This window comes from Hemitrygon akajei, chromosome 22, assembly GCF_048418815.1.
Source record: "Hemitrygon akajei chromosome 22, sHemAka1.3, whole genome shotgun sequence".
In the NCBI taxonomy this organism is placed as follows: Eukaryota; Metazoa; Chordata; class Chondrichthyes; order Myliobatiformes; family Dasyatidae; genus Hemitrygon; species Hemitrygon akajei.
Window position 1 is genome coordinate 65,656,022 of NC_133145.1, and position 24,319 is coordinate 65,680,340.

Sequence of the window (24,319 nt, forward strand, 5' to 3'; positions counted from 1 at the left end):
TCCTTCCACAACTACCCTCTGTTTTCTTCCTTTAAGCCAATTTTTTATCCAAACAGCCAAAGTTCCACTTATCCCATGCCTCATGACTTTCTGGATGAGTCTCTCATGAGGGACCTTGTCAAATGCTTTGCTAAAGACCACATCCACTGCCCTACCCTCATCAATTTCTTTTGTTACCTCTTCAAAAAACTCAATCAGGCTCGTGAGGCACGATCTTCCCTTCACAAAGCCATGTTGACTATCCATGAGTAGACTGTACTTCTCCAAATGCTCATAGATCCTATCCTTAAGAATCTTTTCCAGTAGTTTGCATACCACTGACGTAAGACTCACCGGTCTATAGTTCCCAAGTTTCTCCCTATTACCTTTTTTAAACAAGGGAACTACATTTGCCATTCTCCAGTCCTCCAGTACTTTCCCTGCAGCCAAAGAGGATTCAAAGATCATGGCTAATGCTCCTGCGATCTCTTCTCTCAATTCCGACAACAACCTGGGGTGTATCATATCCAGCCCTGGGGACTTCAATCTTAATGTTTTTAAGAAGATCCAGCACTACTTCTTCCCTAATCGCCACATTGTCCAGCACACAGGCCTCCTCTACTTCGACCTCATCCTGATCAAGATCCTTCTCACTTGTGAATACTGAAGCAAAGTATTCACTTAGGACCTCCCCAACCTCCTCCGCCTCCAGGCACGTTGCCCTCTTTATCCTTTAGCAGTCCCACCTTCGTTCTCGTCATCCTCCTATTCTTCACGTACGCATAGAATGCCTTGGGGTTCTCCTTAATCCTACATGCCAAGGCCTTCTCATGCCCCCTTCGAGCTCTCCTAAGTCCTTTCTTTAGCTCCTTCCTGGCTACCCTACATTTCTCATAAGCACCTCCTACTTCCTGCTTCTTACATCTAACATGTGCTTCCTTTTTCCTCTTGACGAGTTCCCTCACATGTTTCGTCAGCCACGGTTCCCTTTTCCTACCATGTTTTCCCTGCCTCAGTGGGACAAACTTATCCTGAACCCAGCTCAAGTGGTCGCTAAACTTCTCCCACATCTGTGCTTTCCCCTTTCAACATCTGTTTCCAATTTACTCTCGCTAGTTCCTGCCTCATCCCTTCAAAGTTAGCCCTTCCCCAGTTAAGCACTTTACCATTTTGTCTGATTTTATCCCTTTCCATAGCTATGCTGAAGCTAAGGGAGTTGTGGTCACTCTCACCAAAATGCTCCCCCACCAAGAGGTCCGTCACCTGACCAGGTTCATTACCCAGAACTAGATCCAGTATAGCCTCTCCTCTTGTCGGCCGATTCACACACTGTGTCAGGAATCCTTCTTGAACACACCTGACAAATTCAGCCCCATCTATCCCCCTTGCTCTCAGGAGGTGCCAGCCAATATGAGGGAAGTTGAAATCACCCTTAACTACTACCCTGTATTTCCTGCTCCATTCTAAAATCTGTCTGCTTATCTGCTCCTTGGTGTCCCGAGGGCTATTTGAGGGCCTATAGACTACTCCCAGCACAGTGATTGATCCCTTCCTATTTCTGACTTCCACCCAGACTGACTCCGTGGACACTCTTTCTGCAGCGTCCTCCCTTTCTATAGCCGTGATACTATCCCTGACCAGCAATGCCACTAACCCCCCTTTTCTACCTCCCATCCTATTCCTTTTAAAACACTTGAACCCCGGGACCTGCATCATCCAATCCTGCCCTTCCTCCAACCAAGTTTCAGTAACGGCCACAACATCGTACTGTAGATTCCGGACTACAGAGCGCACCTGATTAAAAGCCGCTGGCTCTAATTTTAGAAATAAAATCAATTTTTTAATTGTAAAGGCCGCACCGGATTTTAGGCCGCACCGGATTTTCGGCCGCAGGTGTCCCACGTTGTAATATGAGATATTTACACAGAAAGATATTACACGTGAGAATTTTTTAACTTTTAATTAAATCCATATGGTAAAAACAAATACATATTGCAAATGCTTTTTTTCGAACCGTGCCCGTAACGCGGCTACTTTTAAATATACGTTGCGTATACTTCTTTACTGAACAACATTCCAATATCTCCTAACGACTGGTAAAAAATATATATACTGCAGCCTACCAGGAAAAGTTATTGATCGCCTTTAACTTAAAAGCAGCGTTTCGCTCGGGTCTAATGCCGCTCCGCCGCTCGACCCCCTCCTTTCCGTTTATCGCAAACGGCATTTTTCCCACAAGACACCGCGAAACCGGGTGTGATGTCATAGCATCCCGCGATGTAGTACAGAAAACAAATATAGTTAAAACTCTTCTAACTTTAACTAGAAAATGAATTACTAAGCGAAAATATTATAAACTAAATAACTGCCATAAGGCAGCACAATGCTTCGAGTGTTTTCCATGTTGATGAGGGTGAGTACAAATGACTGATTTACAATAATTTAATTGTGAAAGTGCGCTTGATTTATCGTACAATTTCATTGGACCTCTGTGAACTACTCATCAATTTTATTGGTCTACTGTTATGAGGCAAAATGTTTACGAGGTGGCATGAAAAAAAATCATGTATTAGCCGCTCCGGATTAAAGGCCGCAAAGTTCAAAGCTGTTCAAAATGTGGGAAAAAAGTAGCGGCTTAAAATCCGGAATCTACGGTAGTTCCACGTACTAATCCATGCTCTAAGTTCATCCTCCTTGTTCCTAATACTCCTAGCATTGAAATAGACACACTTCAACCCCTTTAACTGGCTACAATTATGTTCTGTCCCCTGCCTGTCCTTCCTCATCAACTCTGAACTCTCAGCATCATGCCCTTGTCCTTCTACCTTAATCCCTGCACTCACATTCTGATTCACACCCCCCTGCCAAACTAGTTTAAACTCTCCCCAACAGTTCTATCAAACCTGACTGCCAGAATATTGGTCCCCCTGGGATTCAAGTGCAACCCGTCCTTTTTGTACAGGTCACACCCGCCCCAAAAGAGGTCCCAATGATCCAGAAATCTGAATCCCTGCCCCCTGCTCCAATTCCTCAGCCATACATTTATCCTCCACCTCATTCTATTCCTATTCTCACTGCCGCGTGGCAAAGGCAGTAATCCCGAGATTACTACCTTTGAGGTTTTGCTTTTCAACTTCCTTTCTAACTCCTTGTAGTCTTCTTTCAGGAACTCTTCCCTTTTCCTACCTATGTCATTGGTACCAATATGTACCACGACCTCTGGCTGTTCTCCCTCCCACCGCAGGATATCTTGGACACGATCAGAAACATCCCGGACCCTGGCACCTGGGAGGCAAACTACCATCCGAGTTTCTTTCCTGCGTCCACAGAATCGCCTGTCAGAACCCCTGACTATAGAGTCCCCTATCACTACTGCCTTCCTCTTCCTTTCACTACCCTTCTGAGCCACAGGGCCAGACTCTGTGCCGGAGGCACAGCCACTGTCGCTTCCCCCAGGTAGGCTGTCTCCCCCAACAGTACTCAAACAGGAGTACTTATTGTCAAGGGGTACAGCCACAAGGGTACTCTCTAGTACCTGACTCTTCCACTTCCCTCTCCTGACTGTGACCCATTTCTCTGTCCCCCATGGCCCCAGAGTGACCACCTATCTGTAACTCCTCTCTATCACCTCCTCACTCACCCTGACCAGACGAAGGTCATCGAGCTGCAGCTCCAGTTCCCTAACACGGTCCCTTAGGAGTTGCATCTTGATGCACTGGGTGCAGATGTGGCCGTCCGGGACGCCAGGAGACTCCAGGACCTCCCACATCTGACACCGACCACAGAAAACTGGCCTCACACACATACTACCTCCTACTGCAATCAACAACTGCCTCACCTCTTCCCGTTACCACCGAAGCTCATTCAGCCAAAGCCCTTTCACTCTGCTGCCCGTTCCCAACGCTGCCCGCTGGATATGGCTGCCTTCTTTTTAAACTGTTCGTGCTCATCTGGCTAAAGTCATGTGCCTGCGCAGTCTGTCCTCTCTCTTCCCCCGAGAATTCAAAATGTCTTCCCGCTGGTAATCCTTAGGTGCTCTCCTGCTGTCTTCTTTTTCTGAATCAAAAACTTCTGCAGATTCCTTGCCCTTTTTAAACTGTTTGCGCTCAACTGGCTGACGTCACGCGCCTGCACAGTCTGGCCTCTCTCTTCCTCCGAGAACTCAAAATGTCTTCCCGCTGGAAATCTTTAGGTGCTCTCCCATTGCCTTCTTGTTCCGAATCATTGGTAGCCAACCAGAGAAGATCCCCTTTATTCCCACTTGCTGCCTCCTGCGTGTTAGCCATTCCTCTATCCATGCCAGTATCTTTTCTGTAACACCATAGGATTTTTCATCTTGTTAAGCAGCCTCACGTGAGACACCTTATCAAATAACTTCTGAAAATCTAAGTAAATGATATCCACCACCTCTCTTTTGTCTCCTTTCTCCTGCTTGTTACTTCCTCAAAGAATTCTAATAGTTTTGTCAGGCATGATTTCCCTTTACAGAAACCATACTGACTTTGACTTATTTTATCATGTGCTTCCAAGTACCCCGAAATTTCCTCCTTAATAATGGACTCTAACACATTCCCAACCACTGAGGTTAGGCTAACTGGTCTATAATTTCTTCTCTTTTGTCTTCCTCCCTTCTCAAAGAGTCCAGTGATAGCTGCAAATGAATGTTGTCAACATTTATATTGGGATTGCAAAATCTTGCTGGACATTGGTAATACAGTAGAGTATACTGCAAGTCCAATTCATTGGTTCATTGGCAAGACCAACAGTGGGGGAGATGCAATGCCACGGCTGTAGCGAGGACTAGGCCAAACCCGCAGGCTCGCCTATTGTAGCCATCCATGGCAAGAGAACTGAGGTAGTGTAGGAGAGAGCAAGGGCTTCTGGTGCGCATGCCAGAATTAGTCCTGGGTTGGGGCCCTCCAGTGTTTGCTTGGTGCTATTCTCCAAGGTTTGCTTGGTGGAAGGACAAACTGGATCAGGACTCAAGTCGTGCCACTCAGGGACTTGGGTTATATATTTTTTTTGTGACTATGTTTTTCTGAAATCACAACCACATGTGTTACTTGTGCCATGTGCTGCTGGTAATGTGTGTTGCTCCTTGGCCCTGGAGGAACACTATTTCATTTGGCTATATTTATGTTTGGTTGAAAGATAATTAAACTTGAACTTGGTAACAATTCTCACCTACTTAACTTTGCAAGGCAACTGCAAGTGTACTTGAACTCATCTTCAGGATACAGTTCCAAAGGAGAACGTTGGTTCTCCGTTGCATTCAACAATGACTAGATGACCTGTGTGGGAGAGTTTTTAAAAGAGGAAAAGCTGTTGCACTGGGACAGTTCTACTCTCTTGACCTTGGAAGTCCAGGTCCAGTGATACAAGGAGTCGACACAAACTGGGGTCTTACTTGATTTCAGTGGATGACCATGACTGCTTTTGTGCCTTTGTCATGCCAGAGAACAGCACCACCTTAAAGCCTGGAGTTTACATGCTATTAAACAACTATCCACTGACAAAGGACCTTGGGTGTTGATCCATTTTCTTCATTTTAATTCCATTGACTTTTACATCCTAACTATTATCACTATAAATTAGACACTGTTTCAGGAGACAGCCTATGCTCTAACCTCAACTTCAAGATCTTTAACAGCCAATTATCCAACAGACATGAATTAGCAAAAAATCTGCACAGTTTCAATACAATTGTTCTTTAAATTACTCACCTCAATCTCATTACCATTTGCCTTCGGTTTGAACCATTTTACTGAACATGTCCGCCCAAAGTGGTCAACAGATTGGACAACGCCATACACACCAATTTCCTGGGCACCTTGAGCTTATAGGAAACAATAGTTAGTGCAAAACAGGAACTAAACTGAAGTTCTATTTTTAACCTGCATTCTTAATAATATTCCTTTATCCAAATGACGAAAGCTTTGGTCAAGGTCACAGAAGTCAAACATTATAATCTCTCAATTATTATAAGTATTGTTTGCTTTGCAGTTGGGTACTGCTTCTGGGGCCTTGAACACTTATTGGTTACTAGAGATACTAGGAAATAAAAAGGATATTTTCCTTTCTAATGATAAGTCAGGTTAGCTGGGCCCTAAATTAACATCTGACCTTGTTTCTTCATAAGATTCTAATGGAGCTAGTGCTACACAAAAGCAATGTATCCATTACTAGCTCTGCTCTCATGCATAAAAAGCTACAAGAACAACTACTTACCCTTTTTGTAAATTGGTTTTCCACCGTTGACCATAAGATATAATAGAACAAGGCTACACAGCCCATCAAGTCTGCGCCGCCATTTTATCGTGGCAGATTTATTATCCGTCTCAACCCTATTCTCCTGCTTTCTGCCTGTAACCTTTCATGACGTGACTAATCAAGAACCAATCAACTTCCGCTTTAAATATACTCAATGACTTGACAGCTGAAGACATTTGTGGCAATTAATTCCACAGATTCACAATCCTTTGGCGAAATAAATTCCTCATGTCTGTGAAACTTATTTTTAACTGGGTGTCTCTGGAAATGTGGCTCATTAGCCCCTTGCTAACAGCCACTGAACTACGCGGTGAGAAACCCACCTTTCTCAGACTCCGTACGTCTAGGGTATATGCACTTCGGTCCCGCCAAACCAGAGGTTGGGATATCTCGCCCACCCAAACCCCAGCTTGTGTGAATGCTGTGTGATTTACTACCCCCCTCCCATTCCTGCAATTGCCTGTCAGCAAGAAATAACAGATCGTATACTACATACAATTATAAAACAGTATATTTATGAACATTAACTTAACCAAGAGTTATTAAAGAAAAAAAAAAGAAAATGCCAAAAAGGGCCCTTTATAATTAAACATTCAAATGTGCACACAAGTTGGAGCTCATCTTGAACTTGGTTGTAGCTCACGCGCTGGACCCTTGGTCTGCGTGACAGTACACACCACCTTCCCTATGTCACTCAAAATCCATCTCAAACAAATGGGTCTCCCATGGGGGTATTGGTCCTTCCTCCTTGAAGCCCCTCATCTGCATAAAGCACCTTGTGCAACAGGGATGGCATCCTCAGCCACCTTCCCTCCTGTCTTCTCCCAACTCCCGCCGAAAAAGACCTCAACCCACACCAAGGACCCTTACAAAACCTTTCCGCCCAGCATTCTCTAGAACCTACTCCCAATTCCACCATTCTGACTGGCTGACACTACATTCCAAAGCTGAACAACCAGGTTATCTTATCTCAGTTCAAACCCAACCAGACTGAAAGCAGAACAGACTGCCCTTACAGAACTGCTAAAATGAAATACCTACAGCATAGTAGTAAAAATCAGGGTGTTGCATTTGTTCTAAGTGGACAGTCCTCTGTTGTGAGGCTGTCCCCTCTGGTCCCAGACTCACCCACTATAGGAAACATCCTCTCTCGGACTTTGAACACTTGATAAGTTTTAATGGGCCTTCCTTATTCTTCTAAACTCAGCACGTATAGACCTAGAGCCATCACTCATACATTAACCCTTTCATTGCTAGATTCATTAAAGGCTCAAAAAAGTATATACTCTGAAATTCTTCACACAACAAAAAATGAACAAAAGTGGAACAGGCACATCAACCCCCAAACCCCACTCCCATGCACAAAAAAAAGAGAAAAATCAGGCAAAATATACAGACTATAGACTTTTTTCCCCAGCCTTGTAGTTTTTTGTTCTATTCCAAGTCCACATACAAAACACAGAATATCCCTGGTAATATTCTCCAGCCACAACAGCAGGCTCTCACCTCTCCAGTAGCAGGGAGATCAAAAGACAGGCAGCCAGCACTCACTTCGCATTCTCCTCAATGCTTCAATCTCCCTCGTCGCTTTAATCGGTGGACAACGGAAGCTTTAATCAGCTCACACCCCATCTCACAGTCTATTGCCATGAAGTTCAAGCATGCTGCCTGTCTCCAGGAATCCTCTTGGAAGGCTTCAGAGCACTGAAACACCCAAACTTCTGTATTCACCTCTAAGTTTCAATCTCTCATTGCTTTAATCAGTGGACAATGGAAGCCTTAATTGGGGAGATGGAGTTGAACATTGCCTCACACCCAGTCCCACAGCATGCCCACCATGAGGTTTGTACACGCTGCCTGTCTCCTGGAGATTGCAGAGCGGTGGAACCCTAATGCATGGAACACCCAAACAATCTCCAAATAGCAAATCACAGGTTCCAACCCACAGAATCACTCCCAAGACAAAAAACAAACATAAAAGACATAGAAATAGTGAAACGTATCGTTTCACGATCTGCCCAGACGATGCTGACCGAAGGAGCATTGAATGCAGGGGCCATTTTGGCCGGAAGGGTCATTATTGTGAACATCCTCTGAACCGTCTCTAATGCCAACCCCTCTTAGATAAGGTCCTAAACTGCTCACAATGATCCAAGTGCGGTTTGACCAATGCCTTATAAAGCTTCAGCATTACATCCTTGCTTGTATACAGGTGTTCCCCACTTTACGAATGTTCATTTTATGCCACTTTGCTTTTACAAAAGACCTACATTAGTAACCTGTTTTCACATTACAAAGAGGATTTTCACTTCTACAAAAATTTTTCCCATATAAATTAATGGTTCTTCACTTTACTCTATTTTGGCTTAAGAAAGTTTTCAAAGGATTGCTCTACCTTTGTAGGGGGGGGGGGGGGGGGGGGAAGAGACACCAGTATTTTCGTCCTCTTGAAATGAATGTTAACATTGCACTTGCTTTCATTACCAGCGACTCAACTTGCTGACCGCCAGTTCCTGGCCCAGATTTGCAGTCATCAGGCGCCTGGGTTGTGGAGACTGGAAATCAGAGGTTTGATCTGGGCCAGCGACTGGAGGTTGGCTTTCCTGGGATTTCTGGATCTCACTATTTAATACTTAAACTAGACTGTTAATTGGTATTTTCTTTGCAGTTTAACAATTATTTGCTTGTATTTCATATAATTACTTTTATTCAAGTAACAGTTTAATATGCTTCCTTAGTGGTCACAATACATATTTGCAAGTTGTCTGTTCCCTAGTGCATGGACCCCTCGGTTAATGGTAGGGGTCTATTGTATAAAAATGGTTGGGAACCCCTGCCCTGGGGGTTATACAAATTCTGGAAAGCTCCAGAAGTTTCTTTGGTTTGCATTATTTGAATAAGAATCATGTAGGTTAACTCTCACCTAGAAATTTGAATGGAATTTTCCATATCTATGTGGTATAAAAGAGCTTCTCCATGCTGGGCACCACCTTCTTAATCTTTGAGCTCCTTCCCTATTACTGTCCTCTTTCAATTTTCCTCAAAAGCCCTTCCAAAAGTGTTGTTACAACCACTAATTTAAAGCTCATCAGTCTATAACTCCATGGCTTATCCCTGCTACCCTTCTTAAATAAAAGCATAACATTAGCTATCTTCCATCCCTGGTACACTTGCTTCCCTTAATACTCTAGGATACATTTGGTCAGGCTCTGGGAATTAATTCACCTTTGTGCATTTCAGAGCCTCTAACACCACCTCCTTTGTAACACTGGTACACTCGAGAACATGATCATTCTTTCCCTTAACATAGCAGTTTCTCCGCAATAAATAACAATGAGAAGTTTTTATTATCATTTCTCCCCACAGATTACTACACTGACCCTTAAGGTCTCTACTCTCTCCTTAGCTATCCCTTTGCTCTTCATATACTTAGAGAATTTTAAGATTAATTTCTTTCCTTTGAGCATGTTAATAGCATTTGTTAATGACCCTTTAACCCAATAAATCCATATTACCAAGTTGTTACATGACCTAGTCTCAAACAAGAGTTTATGGATGCTACAAATCCAAAGTAACACGCAATGCTACAGGAACTCAGATCAGGTGATGTCCTGATGGAAGGTCTCAAAAGCTACTTATTCCTCTCCATGGATGATGCCTGATCTGCTGACTTCATCGGGCATTATGTGCTACTTTGAGATAGTCCCAGTTGCCTGTTTGTGGTCTGCATTCCTCTAACCATACTTATCGATGTACCGATATCAAAACTATAGAAAGGGTGCAGTGGAGATTTATAAGGACATATAGGTTGAGTGAACTTGGCCTTTTCTCCATGGAGTGACAAAGGATGAGAGGTGACTTGATAGAGGTACAAGATGATGAGAGGCATTGATTGTGTGGATAGTCAGAGGCTTTCTCCCAGGGCTGAAATAGCTAACACAAGAGGGCAAAGTTTTAAGGTGCTTGGAAGCAGTCCTAGGTTTATCCATCACCATCTTGAAACTAATTATGGTCACAGGTGCCCAAATTCTCCCCTACAAATATGTCAACCACTTGAATGGCTTCATTTTCTTATGTCAGTGATGCCCTTTCCCCAGAATGGTGCTCCACATATTACTTTAACTTCCCGTGCACACTTAAATTCTGCCCATTTAACCCCTTAGCACCAAAGCAACAATAATTTCACTGGTCCTCTTACATGCCCCCGAATTTGCTGATTATATCCTGTTAACGTGGCTACTACTCCTACCTTTATGTTATTTATTTAGAGATACAGCACAGAAAAAGCCCTTCCATCCATACTGCCCAGCAATGCCCAACAACCCCGATTTAACAGTAATCCAACCACTGGACAATTTACAAATAACCAGTTAATCTACTTGGTACATTTTGGATTGTGGGAGGAAATCGGAGCACCAGGGAAAACACACACATTCTATGCAAAGGATGTACAGAGACTCCTTACAGAGACACTGGAATTGAATTCCGAACTCCAGCACCCCGAGCTGTAATAGTGCCACACTAATACTATCCTACCATGGCAATCAATGCATTTCCTTGCATTTTTTGCCTCCAGCCAAATTTAACTTTTTTCTATATATTTTTAATCTACATTATTGCAATAAAATAAAAAAACCTCTGCTTCCCTTCATTCCACGTATCTCACTTTTTATCACTTGGCCTTATCTGTCTCTACCTTGATCCCTTGCCTTCCATTTTCAGATTAGAGCCCTAACATTGTAAAATTCTGATTAAAATTTTCTGCCAACAGCTTCAGTAAACAATCCAGTGAGATGTCATTTTCGTTCAGCATTCAGCCAAAGCTACAATAAAATCTGTCTCCGTTATCCTGCATGGCAGAGCATCCTACACTAACCTGGGAGGAAAAATAAAGTCACATTGATTCTTCTAACAATCATCTTAATTCTGTCCTCTGGTTCCTCACCCTTCTGCCAATGTGAAGGGCTCCCTTCCTGAATGATCAGATGTTGAGTCATCTTTCTGTGCTTCTCCTAACCACTCCAGTTTTTATATGATCTAGTCAGACAAAATCTGACCTTTTGAATTTAATCCAGAATTGTGACATGTTGACCTAAGAAGCAGCAGGTACAAACCACTCAGCTGCTTTAAAATTCCATGGGCTTCATACTCAATGACAAGCTGCTAACATTGTATTATGTTACAAAGCACCTTGTGAAAGCCCACTACACATTATCTTCATACAACCTCAGCTCCATAAAGCAATTAAACATCATTTATACTAAATACACAATAATTTGTACATTGTCCCAAGAAATTTCTAATTTTACTCCCATCATTATTTCTCAAAGTTTCTGCTCTGCTGATGTTAACTTTAGTGACCTACAGTTGCAGAGAAATTATGGCAGCGAATATGGTTATACTTGCATTTTTCTAATCCTTATGTACACCCCTGGGTCTATAAATGTTTAGAAAATTACAGACAAGACCACTGCAATTTGAAAGTCTATTTCTCTCAACAACCTAGGACATATCCCATCTGGAGCAGATGATTTATCTACATCAAGCCTTTCCAGTTCCTCAACTACAACTCCCTTTACTGAGATTTCAGTAGCAAAGGCAAGGAGGATTAAAGAAAATTTCAAGGCACTCTGCAAGTTCATTAAGATCAAGAGGATAACTAGGGAGCAGAAGCACTCAAGAATAATGGAGGGAGCACATGCTTGGAGGCAGAGGGTGTGTGCAACATTTGTATTGGTATTCACCAAGGATGTGGAGTATGTGGAGATCAGTGTGAAGCATGCTAACCCACCAGGGCATTTTGAGATAAAGAAATACTGTGGGGTTACCTATAAAACATTAAGGTGGATGTCTCTGGAGTTTGATGTAATCTACCCCAGGTTATTCAGAGTCAAGAAATTAGACTGCGGGGGATTTGACCGAGATAGCCACATTGAAGTCCCAGAGAATAGGTGAGCAGCTAATATTGTTCCACATTTGCAAATGTTTTCTTTAAGAAAGGAGGCAGGCAGCAGAAAGGAAATTATAGACCAGTTAGCCTGACCTCTGTGGTTGGGAAGATGTTGGAGTCAGTTGTTAAAAATGAGGTTACTGAGTACCTGGTGACACAGGACAACATGGGACAAAGGCAGCATGGTTTCCTAAGGGAAAGTCTTGCCTGACAAGCCTGTTGGAATTCTTTGAGGAGATTACAAGTAGGATAGATAAAAGGGATGCAGTGGATGTTGTATACTTGGATTTGCAGAAGGTGCCACACATGAGGCTGCTTACCAAGTTAAGAGCTCATGGTATTAAAGGAAAGTTTAACTACTGGCATGGTTAGAGCATTGGCTGATTGGTAGGAGGCAGTGAGTGGGAATAAAAAGATCCTTTTCTGGTTGGCTACCAGTGACTAGTGGTGTTCTGCAGGAGTCTGTGTCGGGACCGCTTCTTTTTATGCTGTATATCAATGATTTGGATGATGGGATAGACGACTTTGTTGCCAAGTCTGCAGATGGTATGAAGATTAGTGGAGGGGCAGATAGTGTTGAGGAAACAGGAAGGCTGCAGAATTACTTAAGATTAGGAGCATGGGCAAGAAAGTGGCAAATGAAAGACAATGTTGGAAGATGTACAGTCATGCACTTTGGCAGTAGAAATAAATGTGCAGACTATTTTCTGAACAGAGAGAAAATCCAAAAATCTGAGATGCAAAGGGACTTGGGAGTCCTTGTACAGAACATCCTAAAGGTTAGCTTGTAGGTTGAGTCAGTGTTGACTCGATGGGCTAAGTGGCCTAATTCTGCTTCTATGTCTTATGGTCTATTCAAGGAAAATGCCAATAATCTTGGAAATTATAGACAGGTGAGTCTCATGTTATTGAGGAGGATTCTTAGGGGTGTCATTAATGAGCTTTTGGAAAATCATGCCTAACTCTGTGGGGCAAGTTATGTCTTACTAAAGTGACTGAGTTTTATTGAAGTGACAAAAGTGATGAGGGTAGAGCTGTGGATATAGTCTACATGGATTTTAAAAGGCATTTGACAGGGTCCTACATGGGAGGCTCATCCAGAAGGTTGAGATGTATGAAATCTATCAAGACTTGGGCATTTGGATTCAGAACTGAGTTACTCATGAAAAACAGAACATGGTGGTTAATGGGACTTATCCTGGCTGGAGGTCTGTGACTAGTAATCTGCAGGGATCTGTTGTGCATATACAAATAAAGAACTTGCATGAAAATGAAGTTGGATGGGTTGGTAAGTTTGCAGATGATACAAAGATCAGTGACAGCCTGGATAGTTTTGAAGACGGCCATAGGATAGAGCAGGCTATAAATCGGTCACAGATATGGGCAGAAAAATGGCACTGTTAATGACAGACCTTTGACAGTAAGCACGGGGGTCCAAGTCTGTACATTCCTGCAAATGGCTGCATAAGTTGACAGAGTGGTAAAGAATCTTCTTTGCCATCTATCCTTGATCTATAGAGCTCACTTTCAGCACTATGGTACAATGCCAATATACACTGAACTCAAAGTGTGGTTGGCACCTACAACTGAAAATGAACATGTCCTCAAACAAACAAATTATGTTCTCTTGCATTTTCTGCTCTGCTACTAATCATTTCTTAGAATTAAGATTGAACAACATCATTTACCACGCTTGTCCAGCACAAAATCTCCAGGGCAAAATTCATTATTATCCACATGATGGACTGGCAGCAAGTCATTGGATCGAATATTTTTCTCTACTGTACCATCCTGCCACATCACATCCACACTGGTGCTGGTTTTCAGAATCTCCACAGCAATTCTAGGAAAGAAATGACATTAGAATTTATAAATTACCTTCTCAAGTTACAGAGGAGTGAGGAAAAGACAGTGTTAAAAGTTGAGATAGGCAAATTGTAAGAAAGTCAAAGCATCAGCCAAAAGGTAGCACCCAAAGCATAGCACTACTTAGGCAATTCCAACAGTACAGGCTAATTCATGACCTGCTACAATGATAATACCTTTAGTGTTGAGTATGTAAACATTCCAAACCCACAGGTTTGTCATGAGACATGCACTTAATCTGATCCAAATAATAGTTACCTCACTTCACCTTATTTAGGTTCTTCTCTACTGAAATATTTCATATGCCATTTTCACCCTAACTGTCTTGCAGCTGTGTTTTGGGAAATCAAATTCAACAAGGGGGTAGAGAAACAATAATGTTACTGAGCTACTGATCCAGATGTACAGATTAATAATCCCAATACCCTCATTCAACTGGGACAATTAAATAATTGAAAAACTAAAATCAGTAACATGAAATGACCAGATAGTAGAAAAATTCTGGTTCAATGATTCCCTTAAACTTAGCCTTTCTGAATCTAGAGGCACAGCAACATGAAATCTCAACTACCCTTGAAACTCACCAAGGAAGTGCTTTGATCCATCAGTTTGCACCCATTCTATGCAGCATCAATTCAGCAATTTTAAGGAACTGCAGATATCACAGTAGTAAACTGTGTAATTACCTTCAGGGAGCTATGAACTTACCTTTACACAATGCCCACTCTCCATTGCATGCACATTCATTTGCTTATTTAAGAATGTCTTGAATGCCCCGACTGTGTTTGTCTCCTTCACCAGCACCAGAGGCAGCTCATTCCTTGCACCCACAACTTCGGGGGGGGGGGGGGGGGGGCGGGCAAAAAAAACACCCCTCATCTCCCTTGAATTTAACCCCCCTCTCACCTTCAATGTATGCCCTCTAGAATCAACCATTTCAATGCTAGTAAAACGATACTGGCTGCCTACTCTATGTCTCTCAATCTTATAAACCTCTATCAAACCTCCCTTCAGTCTCCACTGCTCCACAGAAAGCAACCCAAGTTTGTCCAACTTCTTATTATAAAGGGATTATCCCTTTAATCCAAGCAGCATCCTGGTACAACTCTTCTGCATACTCTCCATGCCTCGATATACTCCCTGTAACGGGAGAACCAGAACTGAATGAAATACTCCAGATGTGGCCTGATCATCCTATCAACCCACCACTGTCAGGGAGCTATGACTTAGACCACAAGATCCCCCGGCTCATCAACACTTAAGAATCTTGCCATTAACAGTCTCTTCAGAATTGATCTCCCAAAATGCAAAACTTCACATTTGGCTGGGTTAAACTCCATCAAATATTTTTCTACCCATCTTTACATAAAAACCTGCTGTAGGATGTTCTCATCAGTCCAGGCCTTGGTGATGTACTGGTCGAGGGTGCGCATACACATGTACCCTCCGTTCTTCAGTGACTCAGCAGGGATACTGTCAGTGCCATGGGACTTACTGTCCCTTAAGGGAATGGACAGCTGATAGAACCTCCTGGAAGTTTGGTGGTAGACTGAAGTCGTGGATAGGAGGAAGTTCAGGCAGTTCGTCCAGGATGGTGGGGTCTGCATCAGAATCCTGATTAAGCAAAGTGTTAAAATGCTCAGTCCACCTCAGCAGAATGGTATTCTGATTCTTCAGAAGTGTTTGACCATCTATTGTTTTCAGGGGAGTAACGCATCAATTTATTGGGCCACAGATGGTTTTGACAGCATTGTAAAAATTATGCATGTCATTATTATTGACAAAGGACTGGATTTCATGTGCCTTTGTCAGTCCACCACTCATTTTGTATGGCCCATAGCAATGGAGAAATGCAAACATCATTGTAATTTATAAGAACAAAGGTGACAAGGCCATCTGCGGCAATAGTAGGGGCATATCACTCCTTTCTGTTGCTGGAAAGGTCCTGGCTAAGGCGATGTTTCAGAGGCTCATCAGCAACATCACCGAGTCAATGCTGCCTGTGGATTTAGGAAGAACAGGAGCACGATCACCATGATCTTCACAGCCCGGCAGCCCTCTGTTGACCTCTCCAAAGCATTCAACACTGTGTAAAGAAAGCTCTTATGGGATGTCCTCCTCAGGTCTGGCTGTCCTAATAAATTTGTTAACATTCTCCGCCAGTTCCATGATGGGATGGCTGCTCGGGTGACCACAGGAGGACAAGAGTCCGAGTCCTTCCTTGTACACACAGGGGTGAGGTAGGGGTGTGTGCTAGCTCCAGTGCTCTTTAACATCTTCCTCCTGTGTGTTACCAAGCTTCTCCACAATGAGATTGAGGATAGCAGTGGTCTGGCAGTGGATGCCAGATTAGATGGTAACCTCTTTAACATCAGGAGGTTCCACGCAACCACCAAACTCCATAGAGAACGGGTCCTGGACCTGCAGTATGCAGATGACTGTGCTCTTGTGGCCCATACTCTGGAGGATCTTCAGACTGTCCTTGTTGTGGCATTGAAAGCGTACAGCAGGATGGGGCTGACCGTCAATACCACCAAGACAGAAGTGGTTTGCCAATGGAGTGCTAGTGCCCCACCCACCCTACCTGCCTTCACTGTTGGTGATGAAAAGCTGTCAGTAATGCCATCTTTCAAATCTCTGGGGAGCATTCTCTCTGAGGATAGCAGCATTGACAATGACATCCAGAGCTGCATTAAACAGGCATCAGCTGCCTTTGGGAGACCTCGGTGTAGAGTCTTTCAGAACAGGAGCCTTCGTCCCTCCACAAAGGTCGCTGTATACCAAGCGGTCTGTGTCACCACTCTCCTTTATGGCTGTGAAGCTTGGGTAACCTACAGCCCTCACATCAAGTCCTTGGAACACTTCCACATAAGCTGCCTTCAGCACATCCTGGGAATTACTTGGCATGAGTGGGTGCCTCACACTGAAATACTTGTAAAGACCGACTGCAGAAATATTGAGGACATGATCACCCAGCATCAGTTGCAGTGGCTGGGGCACGTGATAAGGATGCCCCCATGTTGGCTACCCTGCAGAGTGTTATACGGCCAGGTACATCATGGTCGACACTCAGTTGGAGGGCCGAAGAAGCGCTATAAGGATCAGATGAAGAATACTTTAAGGAAGTGCAAGATCAGACCTGAGGACCCGGAGGATGTTGCTGCCGACCGTAACACTTGGCAACAGCTGTGTAGGGACGGGGTTCGTATTCTGGAGATGGAAAGAACAGCCAGAAGACAGCAGAAGAGAGCCAGGAGAAATGCAGCCATGGTTGCCATCATTACCACATATACATGTCCCACCTGCAATAGAACTTGTGGGTCCAGGATAGGACTGTATAGTTATCAAAGACCTCACCGTTAAAGGAGTGGATGTCGTCACTGGATTCCGATAGACAGCCGAAGACATAGAAACCTACAGCACATTATAGGCCCTACAACCCACATGTTGCGCTGACCACGTAATCTACTCTAGAAAGTGCATAGAATTACCCTATCACATAGCCCTCTATTTTTCTAAGCTCCATGTGCCTTTCTAAGAATCTTTTAAAAGACCGTATCATATCTGTCTCCACCACTGTAGTTGGCAATGCATTCCACACACCCACCACTGTATGAAAAGCTTTTCCTTGACACCCCCTCCCCCATACCTACTTTAAAGCACTTTAAAACTATGCCCCCTTGCGTTAGCCATTTCGGCCCTTGGAAAAAGCCTCTAGCTATCAACACAATCACACCTCTCTCAACATCTTATTCACCTCTATCAGGTCACCTATCATCCTCCATCGCTCCAAGGAAAAAAGCCAAAACTGATCTCAATCCTGTTTCCTGTACGTCATAAACAGCAGAGATCCCAGTATGGATCTCTGCAGAACACTCGTCAGAGAAATCATCCTAGTAGATCATACCTGCCACAATCCAGAACTACAAGTGCAACCCAGGCCCTAATCACTCATGTTCCACAAAGAACTTCCCTCATGTCACCGAATTATTTACTGATCACATGTCCCCGGTTCTTCATTCTTCTCATCAACTCCACTGAAATCCCTGGATTTTGTATAGCACTGTTCACAGGAAAGGAAAGCACCTTTTGCAGTATGCCCACAATTAAAAGTTAATCTGTATTTCAAATTCGCTTTCCCATACAGAACTCCTAACACTCCACGTTAAAGTGTTGGAGCTAGAACTGGATTCCGGATCATTCAGGAGACTAAGGGGGTAATAGATCGTACATATAGAGAGGTAGTTACACCCAAGGTGCAGAACACAAGAAAATGGGTGACAATCAGGAAGGAGAAAGGGGTTAAATGGCCAGTGCAGAGTACCCCTATTGCCAATCCACACAACAAAAGGTATATCACTTTGGAAGCTGTTTTGGTTGGGGGGGGGGGGGTTAGCGTTATGGCTAAGGGGTAACCCTAGTAATTTCTAAGGTAGGGACATGTTTGGCACAACTTTGTGGGACGAAGGGCCTGTATTGTGCTGTAGGATTTCTATGTTTCTAAGTCCCTCTGCACCTCTGATGCTTGAGCCTTCTCCCCTTTTAATTTCTCCCCTTAATATTCCACATTTGTTCCTTTTACCAAAATGCATTATCATACATTTCCCAACAATGTATTCCATCTGCCACATTTTTGCCCATTCTTCCAATTTGTCCAAGTCCTGCTGCAATTGCATTGCTTCCTCAGCACCACCTACCCCTCTACCGATCTTCATCTCATCTACAAACCTTGCCAGAAAGCCATCAATTCCATTATCTAAATCACTGACAAACAATGTGAACAATGATGTTTTGCACCTGAACTGAAAGGGGACTAATATCCTAGTGGGAAGGTTTGCTAACCCTAACCCTAACCCTAACCCTAAGGGGGGGTTAAACCAGAGCTGCAAAAGAATGGGAACCAGAGTGCCAGAACAGATAGAGAAGAGGTTGTGGAGGAGGCAGATGCTGTTAAAGACCGTAAAGTCAGGAATCAAAAGGTTGAGCATAGTGTCCTGAGCTGTGTATATTTCAATGCAAGTAGGAGGATTTGTAGAAATCAACATGTGAAATTATAACATTGTAGTCATTAGTGAGACCTGGTTGCAGAAGGGGCAGGACAGTATTCCAGGGCTCCTTTGCTTTAACATGTGACAGAGCAGGAGGAATTAGAGGATGAGTGGCATTTAGGAACAGGAAGGGGTCAATAACTCTACTGGGTTTTTTTGTAGACCACCCAATAGTAACAGGGATATTGAGGAGCAGATAGGGAGACAGATTCTGGAAAGGGTTGTTGTGGTGGGAGATTTTAATTTCCCAAATATCTAATGGCATCGCCCTAGAGCAAGGGGTTTAGATGGGGTAGCGTTTGTTTAGGTGTGTTCAGGAAGGTTTCCTGATACAATATGTAGATAAGCCTACAAAAGGAGAGGCTTTACTTGATTTGGTATTGTGAAATGAACCTGGTCAGATGTCAGGTCTCTCAGAGGGAGAGCATTTTGGAGATAGTGATCATAATTTTATCTCCTTTACCATAGCATTGGAAAGGGATAGGAACAGACAAGTTAAGAAAGTGTTTAATTGGAGTAAGGGGAAAAAAAATCAGGCCATCAGGCAGGAACTTGGAAGCTTAAATTGGCAACAGATGTTCTCAGGGAAACGTAAGGAAGAAATGTGGCAAATGTTCAGGGGATATCTGCATGGGGTTCTGCATAGGTACACTCCAATAAGACAGGGAAAGGATGGTAGGGTACAGGAACCGTGGTGTACAAAGGCAGTTGTAAATCTAGTCAAGAAAAGAGCTTACAAAAAGTTCAAAAAACTAGGTATAGAGATCTAGAAGATTAGAAGGCCAGCAGGAAGGAGCTTCAAAATAAAATTAGGAGAGCCCGAAGGCCTTGGTGAACAGGATTAAGGAAAACCTCAAGGCATTCTACAAGTACGTGAAGAGCAAGAGGATAAGACGTGAGAGAATAGGACCAATCAAGTGTGACAGTGGGAAAGTGTGCATGGAACCAGAGGAGATAGCAGAGGTACTTAATGAATACTTTGCTTCAATATTTACTATAGAAAAGGATCTTGGTGATTGTAGGGATGACTTGCAGTGGACTGAAATGCTTGAGCATGTAGATATTAATGAAGAGGATGTGCTGGAGCTTTTGGGAAGTGTCAAGTTGGATAAGTCGCCAGGACCAAATGGGATGTACCCCAGGCAACTGTGCGAGGCGAGGGAGGAAATTGCTGAACCGCTGGCAATGACCTTTGCATCATCAATGGGGTCAGGAGCAGACATTTCATTATTCAAGGAAGGGAGTAGCAATAGCCCAGGAAATTATAGACCAGTGAGTCTTACTTCAGAGGTTGGTAAGTTGATGAAGATCCTGACAGGCAGGATTTATGAACATTTGGAGAGGCACAACATGATTAGGAATAGTCAGCATGGCTTTGTCAAAGGCAAGTCGTGCCTTATGAGGCTGATTGAATTTTTGAGGATGTGACTAAACACATTGATGGAGGTAGAGCAGTAGATGTAATGTATATGGATTTCAGCAAGGCATTTGATAAGGTACCCCATGCAAGGCTTATTGAGAAAGTAAGGAGGCACGGGATCCAAGGGGATATATTTGTGCACCAAGAGGAGTTGATCTTGAAGCATATTCCTCTAGGTCTGCTTTTGAGAGAGACTCTATAGATCTATATCCTGACGGTGTACAGTAAACGCTGCATCCAGTACGGAAGCATATCTACAGATATGTTAATAGCAAAAGGGATACAAGAGACAAAATTAGTCCTTTGGAAGATTAGAATGGTAATCCATGCATGGAGTCAAAAGTGAAGAGAAAGATCGTAAATGCATTTTTTTTTGTATCTGTATTTACTCAGGAGAAAGTCTATAGAAGTAAGGCAAAATAGGCCTGACAAAATGTTCCCTTCAGACCAGAAATTGCAGAAATTACCAGGGCCCTAGCAGAGATATTTAAATCATCTTTAGTGACAGGTGAGGTACCAGAGGATTGGACGATAGCCAATGTTGCTTCACTGTTCAAGAAAGGCTGTAAAAGTAAACCAGGAAATTGTAGGTTGGCAAGCCGAACATTAGATGCATATCATATTTTTACTGAGTTAAGTATTGTATGTAATTAGTTTTGCTACAATAAGTGTATGGGACATTGGAAAAAATGTTGAATTTCCCCATGGGGATGAATAAAGTATCTATCTATCTATCTATCTAGTAGTGGGAAAGTTATTGGAAGGTATTCTAAGGAACCAGATATACGATTATTTGGATAGACATAGATTAATTATGGATAGTCAACATGGCTTCATGTATGGCAGGTCGTGTCTCACCAATCTTATAGATCTTACAGAAATTTTTGAGGAAGTTACCAGGGAAATTACCAAGGCAGTGGATGTTGTCTACATGAACTTCAAGACATTTGACAAGGTCCCACATGGGAGATTGGTCAAGAAGGTTCAGTCACTTGACATTCAAAATTAGGTATAAATTGGATTAGATATTGGCTTTGTGGTAGAAGCCAGAGAGCGGTAGTAAGTGGCTGTGTCTCTGACTGGAGGCCTATGAGAAATGAAGTGCAGCAGGGATCAGTGCTGGGTGCGTTGTTGTTTGGCATCTATAATCAACGATCAGGATGATAATGTGGTTAACTGGATAAGCAATTTTGCAGATGACACCAATATTGGGAGTGCAGTGGACAGTGAGGAAGACATCTTGGTTTGCAACAGGATCTGTACCAGCTGGAAAAAATGGGTTGAAAAATGTAGACAGTGTGAGGTGTTGCACTTTGGGAGAACCAGCCAGAGTAGGTCTTACATAGCAAGCCCTAGGTTACTGAGGAGTGCAGGAGGAGGATCTGGGAATTCAGGTTTACAATTGCTTGGAAGTGGCTTCACAGGTAGATACAGTTGTAAAGAATGCTTCTGGCATATTGGTCATCATAAATCAAAGTACTGAGTACAGGAGATGGGATGTTATGTTGAGATTGTACAAGACATTGGTGAGGCCCAACTTGGAGCATTGCATGCAGTTTTGGTCACTTACCTACAGGAAAGATGTAAAGAAGGTTGAAAGAGTACAGAGAAAATTTACAAGGATACTACCAGGTCTGGAGGACCTGAGTTGTATGGAGAGTCAATAGGTTAGGACTTTATTCCTTGTAATGTAGAAGATTGAGAGGATAGAGGTATACGAAATTATGAGCGGTATAGATAGGGTAAATGTAAGCAGGCTTTTTCCACTGAAGTTGGGTGGAACTACAACTAGAGTTTAGGGAAATGTCTTCATTCAGAGGGCTGTGACGGTGTAGAATGAGCTGCCAGCGCAAGTGGTGCATGCAAGCTCAATTTCAATGTTTAAGAGAAGTTTGGGTAGGTATATGGATGGTAGCGGTATGGAGGGCTGTGGTCCCAGTGCAGGTCAATGGGAGCAGGCAGTTTCAATGGTTTGGCACAGACTAGTTAGGCAGAAGGGCTTGTTTCTATGCTGTACTTTTCTGTGACTATCGTTGGGTAATGGTCAATGGGATTTATTCTGCGCAGGGATCCGAGACTAGTGGTGTTCCACAGGGAACTGTACTGGAACCTCTATTGTTTGTGACATATACAGTGGATTCTGGTTAATTGGGACATACTTGGACTAGTACATTGTCCAATTAAGCGGTTGCCCCAATTAGTCAAAGTTACATGGAAATAGTTAAAAAGGTGTTAAAAACAAACTACCATTGAACTGTAACAAATTGTGTATTTAAATGAAATATAAAACAAATTAGAACACTGTTGCATCTGTATCCTGGAATATTGAGTTGACACCGTCCTGCCCTTCACTCAGCCATGTTTCTCATCCTCCTGTAACAGTCAGCTCTCGATCAATCCATGCTCTGAGTTGTCTGCCTTACCTGTTAAACCTCAAGCATTGAAATAAATGCATTTTATCTGAGTATTTCTTTCCCTGATGTTTGTGTCTCTGGCTATCCTGATTACCAGACTTGCTCACTGGCCTCATGGTTAATTTTATAGAACTTTACCCTCAGCTGTGCTTAACTTCTTAAATTGCAGGAGAAATGTACCAAACCCCAACCCTAACTCACATGGCTCTAGGAGTAATCTGGAGATCAGTACCCTTGGCCCTGCTTCTCGCAGACCAGCACATGGCACAGAGAGTAATCTAGAGATCAGTACCCTCGGCCCTGTTTCTCACAGACCAGCACACAGCTCTGGGAGTAATCTAGAGATCATAGCCCTCGGCCCTGCTTCTCGTAGACCAGCACACGGCTCTGGAAGTAATCTAGAGATCAGTTCCTTTGGCCCTGCTCTTTAACTTCTTACATAGCAGGTGGAATCACAGCACGTTTAAAACCAATAATTTCCATAAACAAGAAACACAAATGCCCAGAACCAAATTATGTCACCACTAGCCACCTACGCATGATTCTTGATCTCAGTACTACAGAAAAATTTACAGAGAAATATACATGACTGGAAAAATGAAGTGATGCTCCAGTACACAAGTGTTACTGTTTGATCTGCTGATTTGTTTAGTCAAGTGCAATATCTCACCTATCACCTGGTTTGAATTCTCTGGAGGGTTTGTTTTTTTTCTTCTTGTGCTTCTTTTTCAGGTTTTTAATAGAAAGCGGGATACTTTTTTTGCGTCCTTGTCCACCACTTTGCGATGATGCAGTTGAGCTGGCAGAGGAAGAAATAGAGCTGGTTTCATCAGTGTCCTCAGCACCTTCATCATCTGCATCCTGTTCTACAAGCTGCAATTTTCCAGCCTGACTTCCCAATGAATCTTCAATAATCACTGCAGGCTGCCCAATATTCTTCCAGTTCCCATCTTGCACTCTTTCCTCCAGCTGATTTTGCAAGTTACCATGAGTAGAGAAAGGGCCATTGCTCAGAATGGATTCTTTCTGTACAAGCCCATTTAAAGACTGGGATTTCATTCCAGTGGGCATCTGGGTTGAGCCATCAGAACCCAGCCTTAGCTTTGAGCTACCAAGTCCTGAAACAGATGAGGTGACCATAACAGAACCATCACCCAAAGCAACAGAGAGTTTCCCCACAGCATCCACTTCTTGGCTGTCCGTGTTATTCAGAATTTTCTTCACCATCTCTTTATCAAAGAGTCTTTTAACCTATAAAGATAGAAGGGCAAACTGAAGCAGGTTCATTATTACAGCAGCAAACTAAAAACATGGCACAGTGAAAATCAAAACTCAGGTATTCCTAATACTTTCTGATCATTCCTCAACACAA

At 43.1% G+C, this 24,319-nt stretch overlaps 1 protein-coding gene across 1 annotated transcript in view; it reads right to left on the reverse strand.

Moving 5' to 3' along the window:
* LOC140714841 ((E3-independent) E2 ubiquitin-conjugating enzyme UBE2O) overlaps positions 1–24,319 on the reverse strand; it is a 163,030-nt gene that overhangs the window by 43,428 nt on the left and 95,283 nt on the right. The window contains exons 9-11 of the mRNA XM_073026496.1: positions 23,618–24,198; positions 13,888–14,042; positions 5,703–5,815 (exon numbers count right to left, since the gene is read on the reverse strand). Of these exons, the coding sequence (XP_072882597.1) occupies positions 5,703–5,815; positions 13,888–14,042; positions 23,618–24,198 (849 nt within the window). The remainder of the gene's footprint in view (positions 1–5,702; positions 5,816–13,887; positions 14,043–23,617; positions 24,199–24,319) is intronic.